Genomic DNA, 24,808 nt, shown 5'->3' on the forward strand with positions numbered 1-24,808 from the left:
GCTTGTCTCCATTCCAAATAGTTTGACAGATGATGTATACATTGTATACACTTTTCTTTACTTAAACTCTTTTTTGTGTTGCCTTAAAACATGGGTTACTTTGTCATTCTAATTATTTAGCACCATTTCCTTTCAAAGCAGCAAATGGATTCTCAATAAACTATAGAGGTTACTATGAAGGAAGGTTACTATGGGTGAAGTCTGGCTTCGCTCAGGTCTGCCTCCAACTTATTTAAACCGGCTGCACTTGCATTCAGCTGCACAGTCCCACCTGCCCCACCCTGTATGTTTTCACTCTGCCTGAAGGTAAGCAGGCACTGTGTGTGTGTGACCTTGCTGTGGAGTTACTTAGTCACTGTATTTGGGGCCAGGGAAGAATTTGCCTGCATGCATGGGGATCTGCCTACCACTTTATAGCAACTGTCACAACTTGCTAGTGGAAAAAAAAGGCATTGAGTTGGGCACTTTGTCTAAGCGATGTAGTTGGGAAGGAGCCCTACCCCACTATTGATAATCAAAGTATCAGGGCACCCCAGTACAGTAAAGGGGTCCAGGGGGAAGGTGTCTGTCTGAATGCCCAGACAGGTGCTAATGGGCCATAGAACTCCCCAAATGACATACTGGAGGGATTGCCCTATTATTATTTATTATTATTATTACTCTCCTGCCAACCTAGCAGTTCGAAAGCACGTCAAAGTGCAAGTAGATAAATAGGGACCGCTCCGGCGGGAAGGTAAATGGTGTTTCCGTGCGCTGCTCTGGTTCATGAGAAGCGGTTTAGTCATGCTGGCCACATGACCCGGAAGCTGTTTGCGGACAAACGCCGGTTCCCTGGGCCTATAGAGTGAAATGAGCATGCAACCCCTTTACCTTTATTATTATTATTAATTGAATTTATATACTGCCCTATACCCAGAGGTCTCAGGGCAGTTCACAGAAAAGATCAACACTAAAGCCACAATATATATATATAATCAAAATAAAAACAACAACCTAATAACACACCTGCACCCCCCCCCCAAAAAAGAGCCACATTTTAAAAGGGCATATTTGATGTGTGTAATGGAGGGATCCATAACCCACGATTGACCCTGATTGATCCAGCCAGCAATCGGGCTGGTTGATGCAGGATGCATACCTAGTGCCTATGCCAAAGCCTACTGACATCTGTAATCAATAAAGTTGTGGTCATTTCAATCCCAAGGTGTGTTCTCATCATTTTTTTACTGCTTCCTGCATCGCAGGTCCAGCAACCTTAGGCTCACTGCGCCTGGGTCTCCAGTGCCATGTTCATGCTAATGAAGCAAAAGGCAAGCAAAATTAAGTTTCTTCTATCTAGAATACGCAGCTTGTACCTATGTTAATATCTTAGTGTGGATCATTGTTTTCACACAGAAAGAATTCTGTTATACCTTTCACTGTGAGGACAGCTCCATTGTAGCTGCCTATGGTGGCCATGTGTCCCACTTTATAGATGGCAGCCCTCTATTTGAAGACACCCTCTATTTGAAGGGCTGTTTGGTACAAGTCTGGCTTAATGATAAAGAAGCACAAGAAAGCCCTGAAACTACCCATTAACATCTGTGTAGATAGATTAACATATGCAAACCTGTAGTTTCTATTTTGGTGAGGTGATACATTTCCTCTTTTTCTTTTTGATGATGCAGAAGTGGGAGCAAACATGCACAGCTTGTACTGACACAAGTGTCTGGCATTCAGGATACGTTTAGGCTCCCTGAATCAGACCAGTGTACACAAAGTGGGTAATGTGTGAGAGAGGTGGAGCCAGCATTCTTTCCCCCCCTCTGCCTCATGGGAAAGTTTGATTATGATGATGCATGCGAGACAGAAGATCCAGTGCGCAGCGCTGCTATTCATCAAACACTGGGTCACAATCAAGTTGTCCAACTATGGTACATAAGCATTTGAATGGTTAGTACAATTTCCCTTCTGTAACATTGCCCCACCCCATCCCCATTCATACATTTTCCTGACATGAGTCCAGCTTTATTGAAAATAAGCCTATTAAAACAGATCTGGAAGGCTATAAACAGACAATAGGTATTGAGTTCACCACTACAGTGGCCAAAGGGAGCTGCTTCAGGGTGAGCTGAAAGCAGAGGCTGTAGTGAGTTCAAATTCTCCCATACGTGGACTTCCATTCTTCCCCTTTTCAAGGGAAAGGGTCACAGGGGTAAAGGGCATGCTTTGCACAAAACAGGTCTCAGGTTCAGTCCATCACATCTGAAGTTAAAAGAATTTGGTAGCAGCAACTCTGAAGAGCTGCTGCCGTTTGGACGAGATGGACAGACAGTTTGACCTGGTATGAAGACACTTTGTTCTGTAACAGAAAAGTTTGGTGTTGTTGGTATGCTTCTGTCCTCTGACATTAGTAGGGTTGCAGCAATTTACCCCAAACCTAAATTTGGCCCTAAATCTTTAATGCCCTGGGGAGCCCCATATCAAATTTGGCCCAGTTCATGCGACATCTGCATCCTGCTTCAGTGTGGCACACCATATTTACTGCACATCATATCACACCTGCTGACACTGTCATAGCCAATTGACATTTATAAAAAAAAAAAATCTTGTAGCTGCATATCGTCAAGAAAAACAACATTGTTTTAGGACCTCTTATCTCTTAGCTCCCAAATATCCTGTTTCTTCAAACTGCAGTAGCCAGGACCAATAGAAACCTCTTCCTGCCACTGGCTGACTTCATTTCCCAGAGTTAGCACAATCTCATCCGCTCTAAATAACTTCATCAAAACTCCTTTCTGGTCAGAGTGAAGCAATAATTATTATTGGTAATTATTAGCGATCAATAACCTAGATCACATTATGGCGAGTACTATTAAGGTAAGAAAGTGAATGCCTTTTTATTAGACTTTTTTCAGAATTGTGTTTTTTTTAATTTCCTTTCTAAACACCAGTAAGGTAGAATTGGGCAACACCCCCGCAGCCACAATAGAGGACAAGTAGATTTCCTTTGTACTGCCTAGTAAATTTCCTTTTTCCTACTCCCTGTCCACAAGCCTTAAAAACATGAAACTCAGAAAAACTTGGGTGTTTTTTTTAAATTCACCATTCCGTGCTCTGGATTATACTTGCAAAGCCCTATTGTGGGAAGAGCTTCTGAATTTTCTTGTTGTCTTCGTTTTTAAAACAAATTTTGGATATGCATCTGATTTGGACCTTGGACTGCTGTAAGGGAACGGGGGAGTAATTGTTGAGAAATTAAGTGATATGTTTTCAGGTGCTTTTAAACATTTCCTTTATTTATATGGAAGCAAACATATTTAAATAGAAATTTAAATTTTGCTCCCATTTGGGTATTGTTGATTTTGTTTTATAGACATCTAATATTCAGCAGCTTTGTCAAATGTCACTGAAATAATGATAGCAATTTAGTTAACTTTTTAGAATGCCTTTTTGGTTGTTGTTGTTTTTAATTTGAAGGTAATAAAAATTTGTCGAGGTTTATGACTTCAGCCTGAGCATTATTCTTAGCTACTTTAGAACAAGCTGTGCAAGATGACAGTTTTGTGGAGGTTTCAATTATTTTGTTGTACATATAAATAAGCAGTTTGTGCTTCTGTAGTAAGAAGTTTTGTAGCTCATACTACATATTTGCCAATAAGCTAATTGCGGAAGAAACAAGCCTTGTGTAATTAACAGCCTGATGACAATGATATAGGATTTATATTGATGAACTCTCTTTATATGCCTACATACAGAGATCCACTATTTCATTCACAGCATTAACTTTCTTTATACTTTTCTGAGGCTTTACATAATATATTAGCAACCAAACCAGAATAAACAGCACAATCCTAACCATGCCTACTCACTCCTTCTGAATTCAATGGAGTTTTACTCCCGGGTAAGTGGGGCTAGGGCTGCAGCTTTAGTAATTTAAACTGGTGTTTGGTTTCACAATAATGACTATTTTACTTGATTTGTTATTAATTATTAAATGTTTTGTATCCCCAAGTACTGAAAATACTTTCATGGAGATAATATTAATTGTGGGGTTTGAAAACGCTCTTCTCTCTTTTCTAGTCAGGCATGTTTTTATGATTCTGCATAGAGATCAAAATTCAAATTTGCTTTGCATTGATGCATTGAAAATTAAATGTGTAGAACCCATACAGCAAAAGATGAAAAATTCAACTATATCAACCTTGTTGTGAGCATCAAGCTTGAAATGAAGATCTTAAGTCTTTTAGGATTAGATTTACAGATGCATAGTCTGATCATGTCAAGACAAACAACTAGCTACAGATGGGATCTTTGATTGGGTCAACTTGTTTAAACTAAAAATAGCTTGTCAAGTCTGTTTACTGTCTCTACATTGTTGTTGTTTTAAAAAAAACCCACAATACACTAGTGAGTATTGTGTTTAAAGTTGATGACATACTTACATGTCTTTTGGCATTCAATTTGCTCTTGGTAGCCCCTGTTAGTACTATATAGGACCAAACATGTTAACAATTAATCTAACAGTGCAGTTGGCATTTTATTAGTCAGTACTTCTGCAAGTGTACTGTCACATTGTTCCTTTTCTTTCTTTCTTTCTTTCTTTCACAAAACTTTGGAGTTCGATACCTTAGAGAGGAAAAATTCTTAATTCCTCAGTAAACATTTTATTTACATCTGAAATTGCATATAAAATTACACACATTTGTGTGTTTTGGTTTTGCTGATGGTGATGGGACTATGAGGAGAATCAAATGTATTTCTGTGGGTTCAAAATTAATCTGTACTGTAAGAAGTATAATAAGCTATATTCTCAGTTTATAGGCATTGTTGTGTGGTTGTTGTTTTGCAAGATAACCTGATGATTGTTGCTTCTAAGAAAAGATGAGAATTCTAGTCCATTTGCATTTAAAAAATACAATTTGATCTGTGTCCCAAAAAGTATGGGTATCCCAATTAATACCACTGTGCAATTAGCCTCTATTTACACTAATCTTACCTCAAAAACAAAATCAGCGTGTGTCGTAGTATTGCTTAATAGGCATTTTAAAAAGCCCATTTCAGCACCTAATGCTCTATGTAGTCGTAGGTACTACAGTGCCAATATGACATAAAAATAATAAACATTGGCTTTATTAGTCAATATTGACATCAATTTATATAGCCATACAAGCACATACATCATGCTTTAAATATGTGCAACCAGACTTTGTCATATGCGCATAAAATAAATTAAGTAGTTTCATCCATTTCCACCAGGCTTTAGTGGGACAGTTTGCAAATGGCAGTCTTGCTAACATAATCACTACAGCCATAAAGCCTGGAGTGGGAGTCATATGTATTTTGTGTTTTTGAAGAATATTAACCCCAGTTGCTTTTGATAAGGGTGCAAACTGCTTTGTGGCAGATGATTATGAAATGATAATAGTTTTTTGGTGGGGATGTTTTGCCATAATTCAGTATGATGCATGGATTGCACCCCTATTCCATTTATTATATCTTATTCCCGTATCCTTATTGGGTGTTCTCATTGCCATCTTTACAAGCCAATTTAAAATGTTGGTACAAACGGGGGAGTTTTTGTCTGGTTATCAAACTGGGAAGCTTACAGGCCCTTTTTGTTATTCTAACACTAATTGCAAGCAGAAGATTAGTATAGTGTACAGATGGCATATATAAACCCAGTGACTGTAGACACCTTGTAATCTGTAAAAGGAACAGAAAGTAATACACATTGAGCTTTCATTTTCATTTAGCATTGAAGTCAATATTGCTAGCTGATTACAGTAAAAATAATTATCCTGATGTTTCTTTTTCCTTATTAAAAAATTGTGGGATAAAGGTTTTAAAAAAATGCCTGCCTTCAACTGGATTTGTTTTCCATCAGCAGGCTGTGCTACCTTTCTTCCCTTGGCAGATGCATTTACAGTTTTGTAATAAAACATATTTTAATGAGTACTGCATTTTCTGAAATGGCATACTGCATACACTTGGGGCTAGCTGTTTCAGTTTAAGCCACCCAGTCTACCTTGGATCATGTAAATAGCCAGCTTTTAATTGCTAGTTTCCTTTTTTGTGGTTAGTTAGGATGCTCTGCTATTTGAGATAAAATGTCTATGTAATTAGAATAGTAATTTTTGAGGTTTCAATAGTCGCTAGAGTTATCTAATTTGATTTCTGCATAATTCCTTTGCTGACAATATCAGTTTATGTAATTCAATCTCAATTACAATAGCAACATTTGTTTATTTCTAGTATAAAAAAGAATGTCCTGTATTTCTTAGATTATATAGCTAATTCAATTAAGGAAAATCGGCCCATTCAGTGAATGGAAAACATTTCTATGAGAAGGTAGGTTTGATTACAATGCAATAGAAGTCAGCAGTATGCAATTCTTTTGGTTTCTCATCCCTTATCTTTGCTAACATCATTGTAGACCGTTTGCATGAAAAGCGGAATAAAAGGCTTTCACTCCTTTGCTGTGTAGCTCATCAGATAGCTTATGCATATCCTTAACTCTCATCTGGTAAATGGCAGTCCAATTAAAATGCATGAACACAATGGAGAAATAGCTAGTAAAGCTTAAGTGTCATTGAAATATATGGGACTGAGGCACATGGTTAAGAGGCATATCTTTTTAATCTTCTCTGTACTGTACCACTTGGTAAGGTCTTGGACACCCTGGAACAAATGAGCCTTTGTGATGCAAATAAGTATAATAAGAATTTTGTTTCATTTAGTTTAACAGTTTGCTTTGACACTGTGGTAATCCATAGTATGGTCCTGAGTTCTTTTTAAAATGAGTATCAGGACCATAATTGTTTTTCGCTTAGAAATAAAAAAAAGCAATCAATAATGCACTTGAATCAGGGCCGGATTTAGGTTTGATGAGGCCCTAAGCTACTGAAGGTAATGGGGCCCTTTATATGTCCAGCTGTCCTTTGTCAACAACAAATTGTCGCTGCTTTTTTGTGCTGAATATATGTTATATGGTAATTTATGGACCCAAAAGGTATCTAAAGCAATTTACACATAACAAAATATGAATTTTATCAAAGTAATTGTTGAACTGAAATACAATTAAGAAGAAGTAGATTAATAATGAAATAATTATTAACCTCTAACTTTAAAAAAATTCCTTTACATTTTTGGGGGGCCCCCAAGAGAGTGGGGCCCTAAGCTATAGCTTGTTTAGCTTATACGTAAATCCTGCACAGCACTTGATGTATGTAGCAGGAATGAATTTTATTTATAGCGTACTAAATCTTAACTCTTTTTAAGGCACTCTTAGCCAGTGTTCCATAAGCACATGAGGAGGGGAAGTGAGATGAATGCCCCAGCTCTAGATCGCTGTTCTCATCACCTCTCAACTTTGGAAGGAGACTATGTGCAACAGGGTTTTTTTTTTTTTTGTATTGGACAAGGCACTCCACATTCCAAATATCTGGGAAATCAGGGTCCCAGAACATGTAGTGAGCCTCCATGGACACAAAATGATCCCTGGTACAAAGGTTTGCATTCCATGACTTGGAAGATGAGGAGGATAGGCATGGTGGGAAATAGAGTTAGCCTGCTCATCTCCACTTCTACACTCATATCTTTGCTGAACACCCAATAACAAAGCCTAAGAGGGCTTATTCTTGATTAGACTAAGGACGAATTTGATCCAGATATTTGGCTTTCAGGCAAATGAGAGTCTCCAAGTACAGAGCAGACGATAAAAAATGCCTAGTGCTTGGTCTATTTTCCAATAGCGTCATATTTACACAGAATGCTGTTTAAGAGGTGTGTGATATTCAATGAGATTTAGCAAACACAGGATTAAATTTACCAATCAGGGTAGAGACGTGGGTTTGAAAAGCAATGAAAGGGCTCTAAAAATGTTGAGGAAAATAATACTTCTAAAAAAAAACTATAAACATCCCAATGTTGGATTGTACAAAACTACAATCCAATGTTGAATCTCTTACAAATAAACATGACTGATGAACAGAGTCAAGCAGATGAATCCAAACTCCCAATCCGGCATGCTGGAGGAAGATCGGATGGAACAGAGGAGTACTTCAGCCCTGCCTCCTCACTCTGGGTGGCTTTCCAGTGGCTAGACTGTGCGCATGTTGCAGACCTGAATTTTTAAGGGAGGGGGAAATACGTTTGTTTGTTTGTTTGTCTGTTTGTTTGTTTACTTGTAAAGATGGCATTTATTGTGCTCTCAAGAACCATTTTTAGAGCAAGTTTTGCCTTCTTTGCTACCTAGCTAGCTAATTTAACAAGTCTCCACCTGTACTAGATGACATTTTTATTATTTATTTCACAAAATTTATATACTTGGTTGTAAAAATAAAAAAATTCTCAAAGCAGTTTGCAACAACATATAATCAGCACAGCTTAAAAGAGACAACAAACTATTCCCACAACAGCCCCTGGAGTGCTATGATGGTAGAAAACTACCCACCCCACCACTATTTAGTGTTTCATCCTGAGGTCAGCTCAGGTGAGTGACTAGTGGAAGGGTCTGTATTTGTTATAGAGACTTAACTAGAACATGCCCCGATTTTATTAGGCAACATCGTGATGGAGTGAATTCCTAAAGCATTGTGGTGGATTACTTTTTCCCTAGCAGGGCTACTATGCCTTTGAAAGCTGTGCAACAGGCGGCAGAGTACCAGGCAAAGCTTTACTCATCACTACATTCTCCAGCTGGGCATGAGTACAACTTTTCTGCTACGGAAAGAGCTCTCTATTCCATTGGACTTGTCTTGGGACAAAAATATGGCAGTTCCACATAGGAATAGATGGTTTCCCACTAGTCCCTGCTGCTAGAAGACTCGCTGGTGGTGTAGTGGGTGAGGTACACCCTGTGCCTCTCTTAGTGCTGCAGAGTTGACCAATTGCCAGTGAATAGCAGCTGCAACAGATGGTTCCTGTGACTACATGTTTATTAGGGGTTGGTGAGTGAATATTTGAGAAAGGTACTGCTACCTAGGTGCTTTCTCATTCTGCATGTCTTCAACCAGGCCTTTGGCTGATTGATATCTGATGCCCTTTTAAATGTATTGTGGAAGAGTGAGGTTATTGGTTTGTTTCTGTTCTTATTTCTGTTGTGTATTTTGTGTTTTTCATTTTGTAATTTTATGTTGTGAACCACCCTGAGATCTAGAGGAATAGGGCGGTATACAAATTTAATTCCAGTTCCTCACTCTTCCATTGGATGTGCAATCAACTGATGTTTGCATTGTGTGTAAACCTCTGAGGCCAAGAACCTGTAAGAGTTAAGAACATAGGAAGAGCTGCTGCTGGATCAGTCCAAAGGACATTCTAAAGCAGCATTCTGTTCTCACAGTGGCTAAGCCCAAAGCAAGACATTGGTGAAATAGGCCTCTGCTCAGAAGAGAAGTATTACTCATCTACATTGGTTTCTCTGGTTATTGTGCTTAACCTTGTTTAACCAAAGCTCCCTGCCACCAATGTTCTCTAGACACCAGTGCGGGAGGTGGCAGGGGGATAAAGAAAGAAAGTCATGTATGTGCTGTGATCCTATACTGGCTTCTCAATACTGCTGGATCTATGGTATGATTGGCCACATTGGGATCTCTACTACACTATCACAATTTCACCATGCTATCATAACTTTGAGTTATGTCAGCATAGGGAGATTTGCATGCTCAATTAGTGTGACTTTAGGATAGAATTACACCATCAGACAGGTGGACTCATGAGCATGTAGCACATGTCTTGGTTTGCTTTTGTGAGTCATTCAGATCTCTTTGCTCCACAGGAACAAATGGTCCCTGTTTGGGGCTTAAGCAAGTCTGGTATGCCTGTTTGGTATTAGGGGAGGAAATAGAGAGCAGAAAAGGACTCATGCATGGATGACCCTACTCTGGATTGTCTTCTCTTCCCATCTCATCCAGAGAGATGAATTGCAATTCCAGTAAACAATTATTATAGAATGCTGTTCATCCACATTGCTAGTATTTATGTGCATTGATGTAGTTTTGACCTTGGACAATAGAAGATGCCAAAATAAGAAAGGTAATTCCTTACTATGAGTTGAGCTCCAGGTAGCAAGGATTGCATTCTAGGGATTGTTAAAAACATAGCAGGCTCCCCTTACTAACAAACACTCTTATATCCTCCTTGTTCCTTGTCATATAATAGATAACATAAAAAATTTCAAAATAGAATTTATATGCAGTGTATAGTCTACACTTCCTACATAACAAGGTGGGAGCAGAACCATAACTTATATCTAGGGAGCACTAAACTTGTGAACATAACAAAAGTTCTTTCTGAACCATTAGACTCTAAACGTTTCGAGGATGCATAAATCCTTTGTTCCATCTTGGCTGTTTTTCTCTCTCTTTTATTTCAAAATTGGAAAGTTTTTTCTCAGTTTTTATTGAATACTTCACTAAAAAAGTTCATTTATATAACAAAAGTTGCAGAAAGGTCCCAGCATTGGAAATTGATGGAAGCTAAATAGGTAACAATTGTTACTACAGAACCATAACCCAGTACAGCCAATCTTAAACATTCTTAGTTCAATGTCTTATTTCCATGAGAGAATTATGTGCCCTCCTTTCTAATTCTGCAGGACATAAAAATCTCTGGCCAGATTATTCTCCCAATCAAACAAATTGCATCCTTTGTTTTCTCCAAGCTATTGTGCTGTGTTGTGTCAAAAATCTAAGGGCAATGGCTAGCAACACACAATACTGTGAACAATCCACCCTAGTGTAGCTGTTGCCCATCAGTTCTGTAACCCCCATTTCATTGGGCTTTTTCATGAACCACACTGAGGTGCATGTAGATTTCATGGTAGCAGCACTCAGAAGATTACATTCCCATGTCTTTGCTGTCTTAGATTCTCTCTTAAACTTCTAGACGTTGTTAAACAAACAGCTATACTCTTGAAGAAACAGTGCTAAAAGAAGCATGATTAATGAGACTAATTTGATTAAAAGTGCATCTTGATTGAGTTATTAAGCATGTTCAGACAAATGGAATTTGAACACTATCCCCCAAGGGAAATGTAATAGTTTTAAAGGGTCAAATTTGTTTCTTAAAAATTGCATTCATAAGGTAGGATGAAGGCCAAAACTTCCTATTCTCCTTTAATATAGACCAGCTGCAAATCTGGGTCTACTTAAGTATGTACTACACTATATAGCTTAAGGTTAACAGCAATTCAGTCACGCAGCGATAAAGACAGCTTAACATGTGTACTTGTGAGCAGTGGCGGACTTTGGGCTCTCAAATTTCAACGATGCCCTGTGTGACGCTGAAATTTGGCACTCCTCCTCACCTCTGATGCTCCATTCTACGGCCTTGTTTTGGTGCTTTTTCTAGTGCAGCACCCGGTGTGACTACACCAGTTGCACTACCCTAAAACTGCCTCTGTTGTGAGAGGAAAAGATGCATTTAGAGTAACATCATTAATGAAAACAAAAAAAATTCCTTCCAGTAGCACCTTAAAGACCAACTAAGTCAGTTCTTGGTATGAGCTTTCGTGTGCATGCACACTTCTTCAGATACACCAACTTCTTCAGATACACCACCGTGTATCTGAAGAAGTGTGCATGCACACGAAAGCTCATACCAAGAACTGACTTAGTTGGTCTTTAAGGTGCTACTGGAAGGAATTTTTTTTTGTTTTGACTATGGCAGATCAACACGGCTACCTATCTGTAATCATTAATCAAGACTCAGTACTAATGGTAGCTGTAAATAATTGCCCAGGATTGAACTTATATACTGCTGCACCCAGTGTGATGTTACAAGGCAACATTATCTGAGGGCAAAAGCAGATAAACCAGCATAAATTATTCTTATAGCACATGAGTTGCCAGTGTGGTGCACACAGGTGCACATTCACCTGAACAGACTTTCCACAGAGTCCCATTCCTTCTGCCCCTCCCCTTGGTTGAAATTAGGCTTGAAAGAAGTACAGTGGTACCTCGGGTTAAGAACTTAATTTGTTCCAGAGGTCCGTTCTTAATCTGAAACTGTTCTTAACCTGAAGCACCACTTTAGCTAATGGGGCCTCCTCCTCCTCCTGCTGCTGCTGCTGCTGCAACGCCACTGCACAATTTCTGTTCTCATCCTGAAGCAAAGTTCTTAACCTGAAGCACGATTTCTGGGTTAGCAGAGTCTGTACCTGAAGCATCTGTAACCCAAGGTACCACTGTATTCTATTAGCTATGGTGGGAAGCTTTGTTGAAACTCAATTGCAACAGAGGAGGGGCGACCTCGGGGGTCCCAACTGCAGAGGTAACACTTCACTTCCCAGTTACAACCCCTCCTTGCTATAATTAGGCTTGTGAAAGTCTTCTACTGGCTCTTTGAGGGGGGTGATCTTCCAGGAGTTTGCACCTGTGGAGAGATGGTTAACTCTTACTAGTTGTACTCTCCTTGTTATGCTTGGGGGGGGGGAGGGAACAAAAACACTTTTTCCAAGCCTAATTTCTGGTTTGGGAGATGTCTAAAGTACCCATGGCAATAAAAAATAGGCTCAAAACTTTGGGCACCCCATTACAGTGTTTGTGCTAGGGAATATGTTTCCATTCCTAGCCAGTTTTCCAGAATGCCCTGAGTAATTTATCCACTTCCTGCTTTCTGCAATTCCAAAGGACGGGGGTGTCTAGATACAGTGGTACCTTGGTTCTCAAACGTAATCCATTCCGGGGGTCCATTCCAAAACCAAAGTGTTCCAAAAGTAAGACACACTTTCCCATAGAAAGTAATGCAAAATGGATTAATCCCTTCCAGACTTTTAAAAACAACCCCTAAAACAGCAATTTAACATGAATTTTACTATCTAACAAGATCATTGATCCATAAATTGAAAGCAATAAACAATGTACTGCAGTCACACAATCAATCAATCAGTAGCTGAACTGGGTTCCACACAGTCGCAAAAACAAAACAAAAAGAGCCGCAAAAACAAAAACGCAAAATAGATAGCAAAAACAGACAGACCTCAGCGTAACACTCAAAATGGAAGTGTGGCACTCAGAACGGAAGCATAACACTCAAAATGGAGCATATTCGACTTATGAAAGAAGTTTGCAAACCGGAACACTTACTTCCAGGTTTGCAGTGTTTGGGTTCCAAGTGAGTACAAAGGCGTTTGAGAACCAAGGTACCACTATACATGCATAACCTGAGACATTACATAATCCAGTCTAGTTTTTGCTATTTATGTATTAGGCCCTGGAATGAGTTATTTATCAGAACTGTAAACTGCCCATTAATCTTTGGATGAAGGATGGTATATAAATTTCATAAAGAATAATAATAATAAATCTGTCTCCGATAAGTCTTGTAGTGCATTTAGTAAACCTTATTGTGGCATTTTTTTGGGACTAGAGTACGTTTCCTCAGGGTTTGTTGACTTTGCTGCAAAACAAATTAATACGGCTATGCCTCTGGAAGTTGTATGAGCCAAGGGTCTCTGTGATTTGGGCGCCTACATTTTGTAGAGACTTTGATCCACACATTGTTTGCATATCACTTCAGAGGAATACATGGAGCTTGCAGAGAGGCCAGCAAGCTCGATTCTGCTTCGCTCATGCGCATGTGGACACAGGATTCCAAGTAGGAAAATAGCAAGCAGCTCCTGTTTCCCTATGTTGTTTGCCTTCGTTCTCCTTTGGTTTTCCGTCCATCTTTGACTGAGTGATTTGATGGGGCGTCTGGTTGCTCACTACATTTGCTGCTTTTCAAGAATTGGAATGTACAGCTAGGCTCTATCACTCTCAGAAATATTCTGATCAGAGTCTTAAAGTAGTACAGAAAGGCAACATGAAGATTTGGTGCCTAATTACAGTCCTTAAGTTGAGGGCAGGAAGGAGGGTGAAAGTAAGGGCAAAAAAGACACTTGAGTAACTTTATAAACAATGGGCCGTCGCTGGAATGCTGAATGAAAACATCTCATCCTTTTTTATTAGACAGAAAGCAAACAATGCTATGGAATTTGAACAATGCTGTAAAGGTTTGTCGTAAACAAGATACTGTTCTTCATAGGAATTTGCCATTCTTGAGAATATATATGTATATACCATATATGTGTGTGTGTGTGTGTGTGTTTATTGCTGTGATAAACAATAAATACGCTGCCACAGCACTTATGATGATAATGAGCCCGTAGACAGATACTTCCTGCCTCCATTTCCTATTCTGATAGCTCACCAGATCAGGGAGTACCAATAGAGGAAGTTCTTTGAATTGGAACTTCCTCTTCACTAATATCAGGCTGTATTCCTAACCCCACATACCTGAGAGTAAGCATCAGTGAATTTAACAGGACTTACTTTTGAGTAGACATAGTTACGATTATCTTGTAATTCATTGAAAGGCTGTTCAGAAAGGTCCAAAATAAACTTCTCAATTCTTTAGATTTAAAGCACAAAACTGGAAACTTTTGTTGATCCATAGCAATTTTTAAAAATCATTATTAACTGATTTAGAGCCAGCTTTTAGGGCACAGGTGCCCTTCCAAGGAAAAACAAACATAGAAAAATATCCCACTAAAAACCACATAACACCCCCTGAAAACTGAGCAGCAGTAATTAATACAATAATGGTAACTGGTTAGAACAGTTAATAAAAAGTAGCAATTAATTAAAAGCTAATAATAATAATAAATTATTAAACGTTCCCAAAAATAGAGCCATGTGTATTACTTGAGGAAGAGACTTCCACAGACTTGGGGGCCTAGAACAATGTACAATGACTGATCTTTTACTGATGTTGTATATGATTATGTTTATAAAATGCTTTTTGCTTCTGTAGTTTGGTATTAATGTATTTAGAGACATTATGTTAAACTCAATATTAGTGCTGCTCAGAGTAAACCCACTGAAATTACTGGAAATTACTAATTTAGGCCCATTAATGACACTGGGTTTACTCTGAGTAGGACTAACATGGGCTACAACCCACTTTTATTTTTATTTTCTGAGAGAAAGAAATATGAAAAACATTTAAACTTAGGAAAAAAGCAGTAAACTCGGATTCTGTAAAGTGAACACAATATTTGTTACTAAATGTGCTCATGTCTGGTGTACTTGTCTGCACCACAGAACAAGGAATTCAGCCTGATTGTGTCTAAATTTGGCACTTGGTGAGGATAAAACCAAATTAGAAAGTGGTTCATTAAACTTCTTTATTTTCAAGTTAGAAATAACTCACTTTTAGTAGCTGATGGGCTGATCAATTTTTATGGTGTTTTTAATTATGCTGTTTGTGTAATATAAAATAATTATTTTAATGCTTTTGTTTAATATACATTATGGTCTTATATTATTTTTTGTTCAACATCTGGTAACCATTTTTGGTGAAGAGTGGTATAGAAATTTGCTGTTAAATAAAGAAGAAAAGAAAATCCACTAGTCTGAGATCCAGTCATGAAGATACATTTATTTAGACAGCACAACAAATAGAGATCGGAGTTGTGTCAAAATTTTTGTAATTCTCAATGCATGTACAGCAGGGAGTATGCACTGGGCTTAAGATCATGTTGGTAACCTCAAGTATGTTCCAGGAAAGTATATACCAACCTCAGCCCACTTTAAACTGATGGTAAGTACTTTCATGACCAATATATGCCTGACTATATCAGCTGACTGGTTTTTTAAAAGTACAATGAGTTGTAGTTTGTCATAGACATTGTTAGTCATGCTCATAAAGGTAAAGGTAAAGGTACCCCTGCCCGTACGGGCCAGTCTTGACAGACTCTGGGGTTGTGCGCCCATCTCACTCAAGAGGCCAGGGGCCAGCGCTGTCCGGAGACACTTCCGGGTCACGTGGCCAGCGTGACATCGCTGCTCTGGCGAGCCAGAGCCGCAAACGGAAACGCAGTTTACCTTCCCGCTGGTAAGCGGTCCCTATTTATCTACTTGCACCCGGAGGTGCTTTCGAACTGCTAGGTTGGCAGGCGCTGGGACCGAGCAGCGGGAGCGCACCCCGCCGCAGGGATTCGAACCGCCGACCTTTCGATCGGCAAGTCCTAGGTGCTGAGGCTTTAACCCACAGCGCCACCTGCGTCCCTAGTCATGCTCATAGTAGCCCCATTAATGGGCATGGCGAATAATTTCAATGGGTCTACTCTGAGAAAAGTTTGGTTACATACAAGCCATAATTTGGAAAACATTCCCAGGATCACTTTAAATTTCCCTCTGGGACTTAACTGTTAGTAACCTGTTACAGATAGGTAGCCTTGTTGGTCTGCCATAGTCAAAACAAAAAAAATTCCTTCCAGTAGCACCTTAAAGACCAACTAAGTTAGTTCTTGGTATGAGCTTTCGTGTGCATGCACACTTCTTCAGATGTATCTGAAGAATATGTATCTGAAGATGTATCTGAAGATGTATTCTTCAGTGTATCTGAAGAAGTGTGCATGCACACGAAAGCTCATACCAAGAACTAACTTAGTTGGTCTTTAAGGTGCTACTGGAAGGAATTTTTTTTGTTAGTAACCTGTTGCACATAGCAGTAGTCATGGTATTGAAATGTGACTGCGTAGTCTACACAGAAACTGGGGTTGCCTTTAATGTTGTTTATAACAGTTGGGCAGAACTTGTCAGGTGAAGGTTAATTGCACTCCAGTTAAAGCAGTTCTCTGCACAGATGGGTTATCAGGACTGAACACTCATTACAAGATTAATCTCATTTCCGACAAGACTTCCCTTTCCTTCAACTGATTTTGCTCAGGCATTGGACCTGTCATCAGCCGTTAAGAGAAGGGTGGATTACCTCTGGGATATTTAATGCTTGTGTGCCATGAAACAATACAAAATGTGTGTCATATCGGCAAAGAACATCTTTAGGAGACAGCACATTTTCATAGCATTGTGAAGGTCGAGATTCATAAACAACTGAAACAATTGCAGTGCTTTGAATTAGCTCTTTTAATGAACCCAGGTTTAAGCAGATTCATCTTGAGATCTCCTTTCAGATGTCAGTGCTGTTCCAAACAGATTGTGGATTTATGAGTTTTGCTCAAAATATTTTGTCCTGATAGCTCACAAAAACCATCAAACTATCCATTTTTGGAAAATGGAAAGCCCAACAGTTTCCATTAAAAGTTGTTTTGGCCAGAAGCAGTTGTATAAATATGGAAATGTAAGGATGCCCAAGTTCATGCAAGCATGATTAAAAGGCACAGGAGCAACACTTGGGGAAATCACACTGAAGAACTAAAGGAGCCTCTACATTATCTTGCACACCTGCTTCTTGAGTTTTATTTTCAAACTAGGTAGGCTTCTGTTTTCTCCACAGGCTGAATATATAATCCAAAAGCAATATTGGCCAGAAAAGTAATGAGTAAAATAGACAAAGCAAAAACTGTGTGTGTGTGTGTGTGTGTGTGTGTGTGTGCTTGTTGAGCGGAGTTGATCTTAAATAGGACTGCTCAGTCATGGATACAGCTGCTGAGCTACTCAACCACCTCATTCCTTGAGTCAGAACAACTGAATCTGTATCCACCACCCATGTGCCGGTTCATGACGAGGGGCCTCCAGATTTCACAGTTCTGTCCCCATTGCTTCTTTAGGTTTGGGATGGGTGTTTGGAAGGCGCTTGTGTGTGAATTTATGTGTGTACATCAGTGCATGCTGACCAACGCACAGTCTTCGCAGTAAGGCTCTATTCCGATGGCATGGGTATCATGACGACCGGCCAATTCTTATCTGCTGCAGCCTTCATCCGCCTTAACACCCCTTGTAACATACCGCCTGTTATCTTCCGCCTGTTCTGCCATTGAGGACTCCTTGGATCATTCTTTGTCTAGCTCCTCCCCTTTGACAAAATGTATATACTACTTGATTCATCTAAAAAAATTAATCAGTTTATTAGAGAGTTTCTGTAGCAATAGTGGCTGAGAAAGTGAGCTCTGAATCAGAAAGTCCCCAGTTCACATCTCACCTTTGCTGTGAACTCATTAGGTGGCCTTAGGAAAGCCTCTTTCTCTCTCAGCTTCAGTCCCACCACTACCATGCCTACGTTCAATAAGGGAGACAATAATACTGACTTGACTGACAAGGTTGCTGTTAGGATTAGAACTAAATAAAGCAAGGGGTGGGAAATCTTTGGTGCTCCAAATGCTGCTGAACTATGACTCCCAAGAGACCCAGCAAGTGTGGTCAACAGCCAGTGTCAATGTGAGTTGTAGTTCAGTGACATCCCCCTGAAATATTCAAATGTTAAGTATTATTATTTAACAAACCATCATAGATCAGTTTTCAATGCAGAAACAGCCCCAGAAAGAAGAGAGGTGAACTTTTAAAAAACAGTTTTTAGAGTTTTGCCTTCAGGCATCTTATTTCAATATGTGCTTTAATTTAGACACTTATTTTCATGATTTTTTAAAAGCAGAATTCCTGAAAACAAAGCAGCTTAATCCCAAACCTGACTCTGTAGTTTTCTCATTATTATTATTAATTCTGATCTGCCATAACTTCCAATATTTCTTCGATGAAAATAGGGGCATCCCATTCCATAATTATCATTTTACTATTTTTATGCCACACAACTTATTGGGTTCCCCAGCACTCTGGGTAGCTTCCCACATATATAAAAACATAATAAAACATTAAACATATTAAAAACTTCTTTATACAGGATTGCCTTCAGATTGCTTGGGGGTTGGATAACTCCATACCCTCCAACATTTTTCCAATGAAAGTAGGGATATACTAAGGAAAAGCAGGATATTCCGGGATCAAATAAAAAACCGGGATGGCTTCTCTAAATCAGGGATGTCCCTGGAAAATAGGAACACTTGGAGGGTCTGGCCTGCATATTCAATAGTGGGGGGCATTTGCCCAGATTGAATATACTTAGAAGCCTGCCATATTTTTAATACTACTTAGGTTGCAATACCCATACCATTTACCTAGGAGTAAGCGCCACTGAATGGAATACAACTTACTTCTGAGGTGGCAGGTATAACATTGCATAGTTAGAATTAGAATGCCAGTCTCCCTATCACAGTGGTTTTGAACCAGTGTGCTGTGGCACCCCTGGGGTGCCTTGAATAGTGGTCAGAGGTGCCACTGGCAGCATGGACCCCATACCTCCTCCCTTCCCTCCCTCCTCTGATGCCCTCTCACACCAGTGGCTCTGGCTACAAGATCTCCAGGAGAATGTTGCCTCTGAGGCCAACCAGGGTGTGCTGGTTGCCAGGAGCTGAGGCATCCTCGGAGGAAGCAAGCAAGTGGGCGAGGACCCCTGAGGAGAGGGGAGAGGAGAGGATGCTGGGGGAACCCTCCACAAGAGAGGGTGACCAAAAAGGGGTGGAGGGCAGAAGGATTGGCAGGCAAGGGGCGACATAAGAGGGCTGCTGTGACTCAGAGTGTGTTTCCTCACAGGAGGGTTGCAGAAAGATTGTAGTTGGTCAAGGGAGCCATGGACTCTAAAGGGTTGAAAACCTCTGCCCTACCATATCAAATCCTGAACACTGGCATTTATAGAAATATAGCAAAATGATAATAAAATCATTAGCTATGCAGTCCTAGAGAAGTCAAAGGATCCATGCTAATAATATAAATGTACATAATTTTATGAGTAAAATGGGGAAGGAAAACATTGCCCTGAAATCACTGATTTTATAGATCTATGTGAAAATGGTCAGCGGATCAGCTACCTACGTATATGAGAAAAATTGCAGTGGAAGCTTCAGGCAGGAGTAATCTATTACAGCAAATAAAAAGGAATTATAGATTTGGAAGGGACTTCAAAGGACATCTAGTCCTGCTGGTGCAGGGAATCCATTCATAGCCTCCTTGGTGGGGGGCCATCCAGCAGCTGCTTAATAACTTCTAATGAAGGAGAATGTACTACCTTACAAGGCATTCTGCTCCACCATCAAACAGCTCATACTATCATAGAAGAACACATAGCCTTATCTGGAGCCAGGTTTATTTTGGGCATTCTGATATAACCAAAATAACACAACTTGGCAAAGATCCTGCCTGCTCTGTAACTTCCATGAAACTTCAGTAAATTCCAAAACAGAAAACAAAATATTAATAATACCAATCAACAGGCTAGCAAGTATGTTTACACAGTACTTCCTGTCGTGACCTCTAGCCAGCAACTGTTATTTGCTTCTGTAAGAAGCCTTTCCATTGACTTTAAAGGGTTCTGGATCTCGCAAGGACAAAAGGCAGGAGGAAAAGGGTAATAAGAGGAGAATTCCAGGCCATGCCTATGGTCAACTGCCCATAAATTATTGTGAGCACAATGGAAACAAAGATGTCAGACCACAGCAGTCCACTGAAAACCTATTTATTGAATCAAAATCAAGAATACCCTGGGTTATTCCAGGACACGCCAACAGATTTTTATCATTTCCAAAATAATGGTTAGATATAGTGCTATGTCCAAACTCAGATCAGTTTTTAATTTTAATTATTATCTATATCCTGCCCTTCCAAAGGAACCCAGGGCGGCAAATACATAAATGCTAAAACAACTAAAATATCTAAAAAGATGCACAAAGCAATTCCAATACAGATGCAGACTGGGAAAGATCTTTTCCTTGAAAGAGTAAAGTCTTCAGTAGGTACCAAGAAGACAACAGAGGTGGCACCTTTCTAACATTTAACAGTCCATCTCACTACAAACCATGAGCTGTAACCAAGGTTTGTTCTTGACTTGCCACTCATGCTTTGTCTGAGTGAGACAAACTATGAACTCAGGTTTGGATTCAATGGCTTAGCTCCTGGTAGCACAGAAGCATCATGCCCAAGGGAGGAGCAATTTTCTAAATGTTTGCCATAGTTTTAAGCAGCATTTAGAAGAACCAACTCCCATAGAAAACTGCCTGCTTCTGATATATTTTACTGAAGATTTGCTCTAGATGACTCAACCTTTGGAGGTGAAATTGATGACTACCCAGGACTGGGCCTTTTTTGTAGTGGCACCTCATTTGTAGAATTTCTTCCCAGCGTACATTTGTGAGGTATGCATTATCATTTAGATGCCACTTAAAAGCTCTAACTTACCCAAGCATTTGACGGCATTTAATTTAGAGATTTTTACTGATTGTGTTCCGTTTTGACTGTTGTTTCTGAGAACTGCTGTGACTGTATTCTATAGTATTGTCTTGGCTACAGCTGTTGGTTAGTGAATCATGGAATTGTAGAGTTGGAAGGGATCCCAAGGGTCATCTGGTCCAGCCCCCTGCAATACAGGAATCTCAACACACAGTTCCCCATCCAACTTGAAACCATACCAATCCCTTCTTAGCTTTGCAAATGTGCTAGCAGTTTTATTGCCTTCTAATAAAGAAAGAGCTTAACCAAAAGCCTTGGCTTGGACAACACACTAAGCATGGTGTGGAGTCAAAAATGGCCAGGGAGGAGGAGTAAAGTGGTTGCAAGCTCCTCTCCAGAAGCCTGTACTGGTAAGCCAAAGTTTGTGGTGTTGTCTGATCAGGATCATGGCTTGTTTCCTCCCAGACAAACCACAGTTGATAAGCCAAGAGGAATAGCACAACAACCCAGGTGCTGGCTTGTTTTTGTCCATGGGTGGCACAGCAAGAGCAAGATGAGCCCTGTGGGAATTCATTCAGCAGCATGCCTCCGCCTAGTGCTTGTGCAAACTATTGTTTTTTTAGCTCACTAATATTACAATATGGATGAAATTCAAATGAAGCAGAAAGTTAGAGTATACTGCCTGAAATCTTTTTAGTAATTGAGAGGTATCTGTGTTTATCAAAATCAAAAGCTCATTTGTATTTCACTGTACATTTTGAATCACTGCTTATTATAGTAATCCGTATTATATACCTCTTGGGTGCAAAGGAATGCCTTAAATCCCGTGGAAATGAATGAGGCCCACTGACTATAAAAATACGTTGGTTTGCACAGTGAAGACAACTGAGGAGTGAAGCTCCTTGGTCCTAGTTTTTCAAATGTACTTTCTTCACAGTTAAAGAGTTATTTGACTTCAAAATTCACAGTCCACTGAGCTTGCTTGCATGAAACAATCTGCTATGTGACATAAACTGGCATGATATACAGTATCAGGGTGATTTCAGACAGGGGCTTAATACTGCAAATGGTTTTTTTCAGAAATCCCAAATGAATCACTGGCAACAAGCTCGATTTTCTGCAGAAAGGGTAAATCCCAAATGGGAGGAGGCAGTATGAACTAATATTTTGATACCAGTATCTTTCGGATGCTGCAAAAATCTTACTGTGTAGTATGAGTACCAATCCCACACTAAACACAAATATGTTAGTACTTTCAGTAGTGTATTTAAATTGTTATTGTACTAACTATAGCCATGGCATTAAGCACAAGCTGTTTATCACCCAGAATGTTTTGCTGGTTTCTTATACTATCGTGTTCCTGGAAGTGTAAGAGCCCTGGTGCACTTCAGTTGGGTTTCTGGGCAATTTTGAAACCTCAAAGCATTTGAAATCACTGGCAAGACGCCTGCTGCATATTTACAGTTATACAGCTCTTTTACTTTTAAGGTTCCTCCTTCCTTTTTTCTTCAAGTCTCTAGGCACAACCAAAACAGCGGGTTCTTTCTTTTTGGTATGCTGCATTGTTCTGTGGAAGTGGGTTGCTTGGAGTTCACACTTTGTTTTCCTGTTGTTTTTCTGGGAAGTTGGCTGTGCTGCAAAAGATATGGGACTAATTTGTAGGAAATGGATTTGTTTGGGGAAGCAATAAAAGAGCAACTGCTTACACACTCCCCAAATGTATGTTTTAATGCATGGCACAACTTAATGCCTGCAGAAAAACCTGCAGTCCGCTGACCTCCATAATTTTATAAAAACTTTTCTTTGACCTTCCTTCCTTACTTTTGCTCTATTATTTTTAAGAATAGAAAATAAACAAAGTGGAGTATTTCCCTTCAGATATATCTTGAAAGTGGCTTGTTACATAGTAACAACAATTAGTGATGAATGGTTGCTACGTTGTGGCTGTGTTCTAAGATTTGAGGGAAAGCAGGTACTGTATCTTCATAGTTGGTTGTGCAACAGATGGCTGCTGTAGCCATCATCCATCAGTAATGATTGCCAATCTAATACCTCATCTAAATATTCATTTAAAAGTACCACATACCTCTTTTAAGACTTTTCCACCTCAGAATGTCATCAGGAAAATGATACATTTGAATGGAACTTCACAATTTAAAAGCACAGACAAATTAGCATACCATACAAGGAGTTTTTGATATGGTATAGTCATTCAGTCATACAATTTGAAACCAGCATTATGGAGTGCTACATTCTTGGTAGGGTTCTTTTCATGAACACATACATCAGCCATAAGACAGCCAGCTTTTGAATCCTTTTATTGATTGGGAGAGTCACAGAAAGGTAGTAAAATAGTTAATATAGACATAGTATTCTCAGATAGATGGATGGATAGATAGATGATAGATAGATGTACAATGGTACCTCGGGTTAAGTACTTAATTCGTTCTGGAGGTCCGTTCTTAACCTGAAACTGTTCTTAACCTGAAGCACTATTTCTGGGTTAGCGGAGTCTGTAACCTGAAGTGTATGTAACCTGAAGCGTATGTAACCCCAGGTACCACTGTACTATAAATATCACCAAAATAGAAAACTTGAGTACAAATACACACCCTACTACACACACAGGACCAATATGAATCACCCCTCCCATTACAGATATTGGGTGATCTCTGTGTGTCTGCTACATTCCTATCCGTTCCTTTCTCACACCAGGGTACAAAATCCTAAAATAGCTTGATAGACATCTACAGACCTCCTGATTCCAGTAGTATCCTGGTGCACCAGGAGTTTTATACTGAAGGGTACATTATTTCTAAGTTCCGTTTTTAAGTAGGTAAGTTATATTTTCCAAACTGGGAGGAAAATTATGGCCTAGGGAGGTTAAGGCAACATTTTTCTTACTTTTCATGCCAAGAGTTTTTGTTGTTCAGCTGCCCTGTCATAGATGTTATGAAGTTTGTGTGCCACTCCCCCAAGCTCTGCCGAGTGGTAGCAAGATTCCAGGGGGTTCCAGGGTTGTGTTTCCATTGAGAAAAAGGAAGTTCTGGTGTCTTCAAGAAATATGGTTTATTGTACACTCATTTACACCTGGGGTCTTCAGTGGAGGGGGTGCAGAGTATTATACCCCAAGAGTGTCTCTTGTTGCCCCTCTCATAACTTCAGCAGGCTTGAATCCAAAACAGCAGTCAGTTATGGTTCCTGGTCTCTTGGTGCAGCCTTCTCCAGCCAGTGCCAGGATGGTTCTGCCTACTTCCTCCTTTTTGTTCCCAGAACACCTTTAGATTTCAAAAAGGACACATTTTCCTGTGACATCACACCCCACTGTCACCTTGACAACTTGCCAGTTCTCCTGCCTTTGTCCATTCCTGGGGTGGGGTGGGAAAAGGACAGTTCGTTTGCATGTCCAATGGCCCTTAATGGCTCAGTACTTACCTAGCCAGGCGAGGCTGGTTTGTATAAGCTAACCCAGGAATTTCCTGTCTGGCACAGTTTTGCAGCTTTTATTTCCCTTCATATCCCAAATATTCTCTAAAGGCTACCATTTTATTCCTTTCTACCATTCATTCACAGACCCTGGTATACCCTAGATCAGGGGTCAGCAGCCTTTTTCAGCCATGGGCTGGTCCACCGCCCCTCAGACCATGTGGTGAGCCTGACTATTTTGGGGGGGAGGGGGAAAATGAACGAATTCATATGCCCCACAAATAACCCAGAGATGCATTTTAAATAAAAGGACACATTCTACTCATGTAAAAACACTCTGATTCCCAGACTGTCCATGGGCCAAATTGAGAAGGCGACTGGGCTGCATCTGGCCCATGGGT

The 24,808-nt window shown here is 39.8% G+C and overlaps 1 protein-coding gene across 12 annotated transcripts in view; it reads left to right on the forward strand.

The window, feature by feature from the left end:
* The window catches only part of ERG (ETS transcription factor ERG), a 110,588-nt gene that overhangs the window by 63,273 nt on the left and 22,507 nt on the right, over nt 1-24,808 (forward strand). For 2 of the 12 annotated variants that reach the window (XM_083734790.1, XM_083734791.1), the window contains exon 1: nt 2,668-2,859. The exons of 6 other annotated variants lie outside the window; for them this stretch is intronic. In XM_083734790.1, the coding sequence (XP_083590916.1) occupies nt 2,842-2,859 (18 nt within the window). In that variant the 5' untranslated portion in view covers nt 2,668-2,841. Of the gene's footprint in view, nt 1-2,667; nt 2,860-3,041; nt 3,257-24,808 lie in introns of those variants that run through there. 4 more of the 12 variants (XM_083734793.1, XM_083734783.1, XM_083734784.1 and 1 more) reach the window with 3 other exon arrangements.

The sequence above is a fragment of the Podarcis gaigeae genome (genome assembly GCF_964106915.1).
Source record: "Podarcis gaigeae genome assembly, chromosome: 4".
NCBI classification, from domain to species: Eukaryota; Metazoa; Chordata; class Lepidosauria; order Squamata; family Lacertidae; genus Podarcis; species Podarcis gaigeae.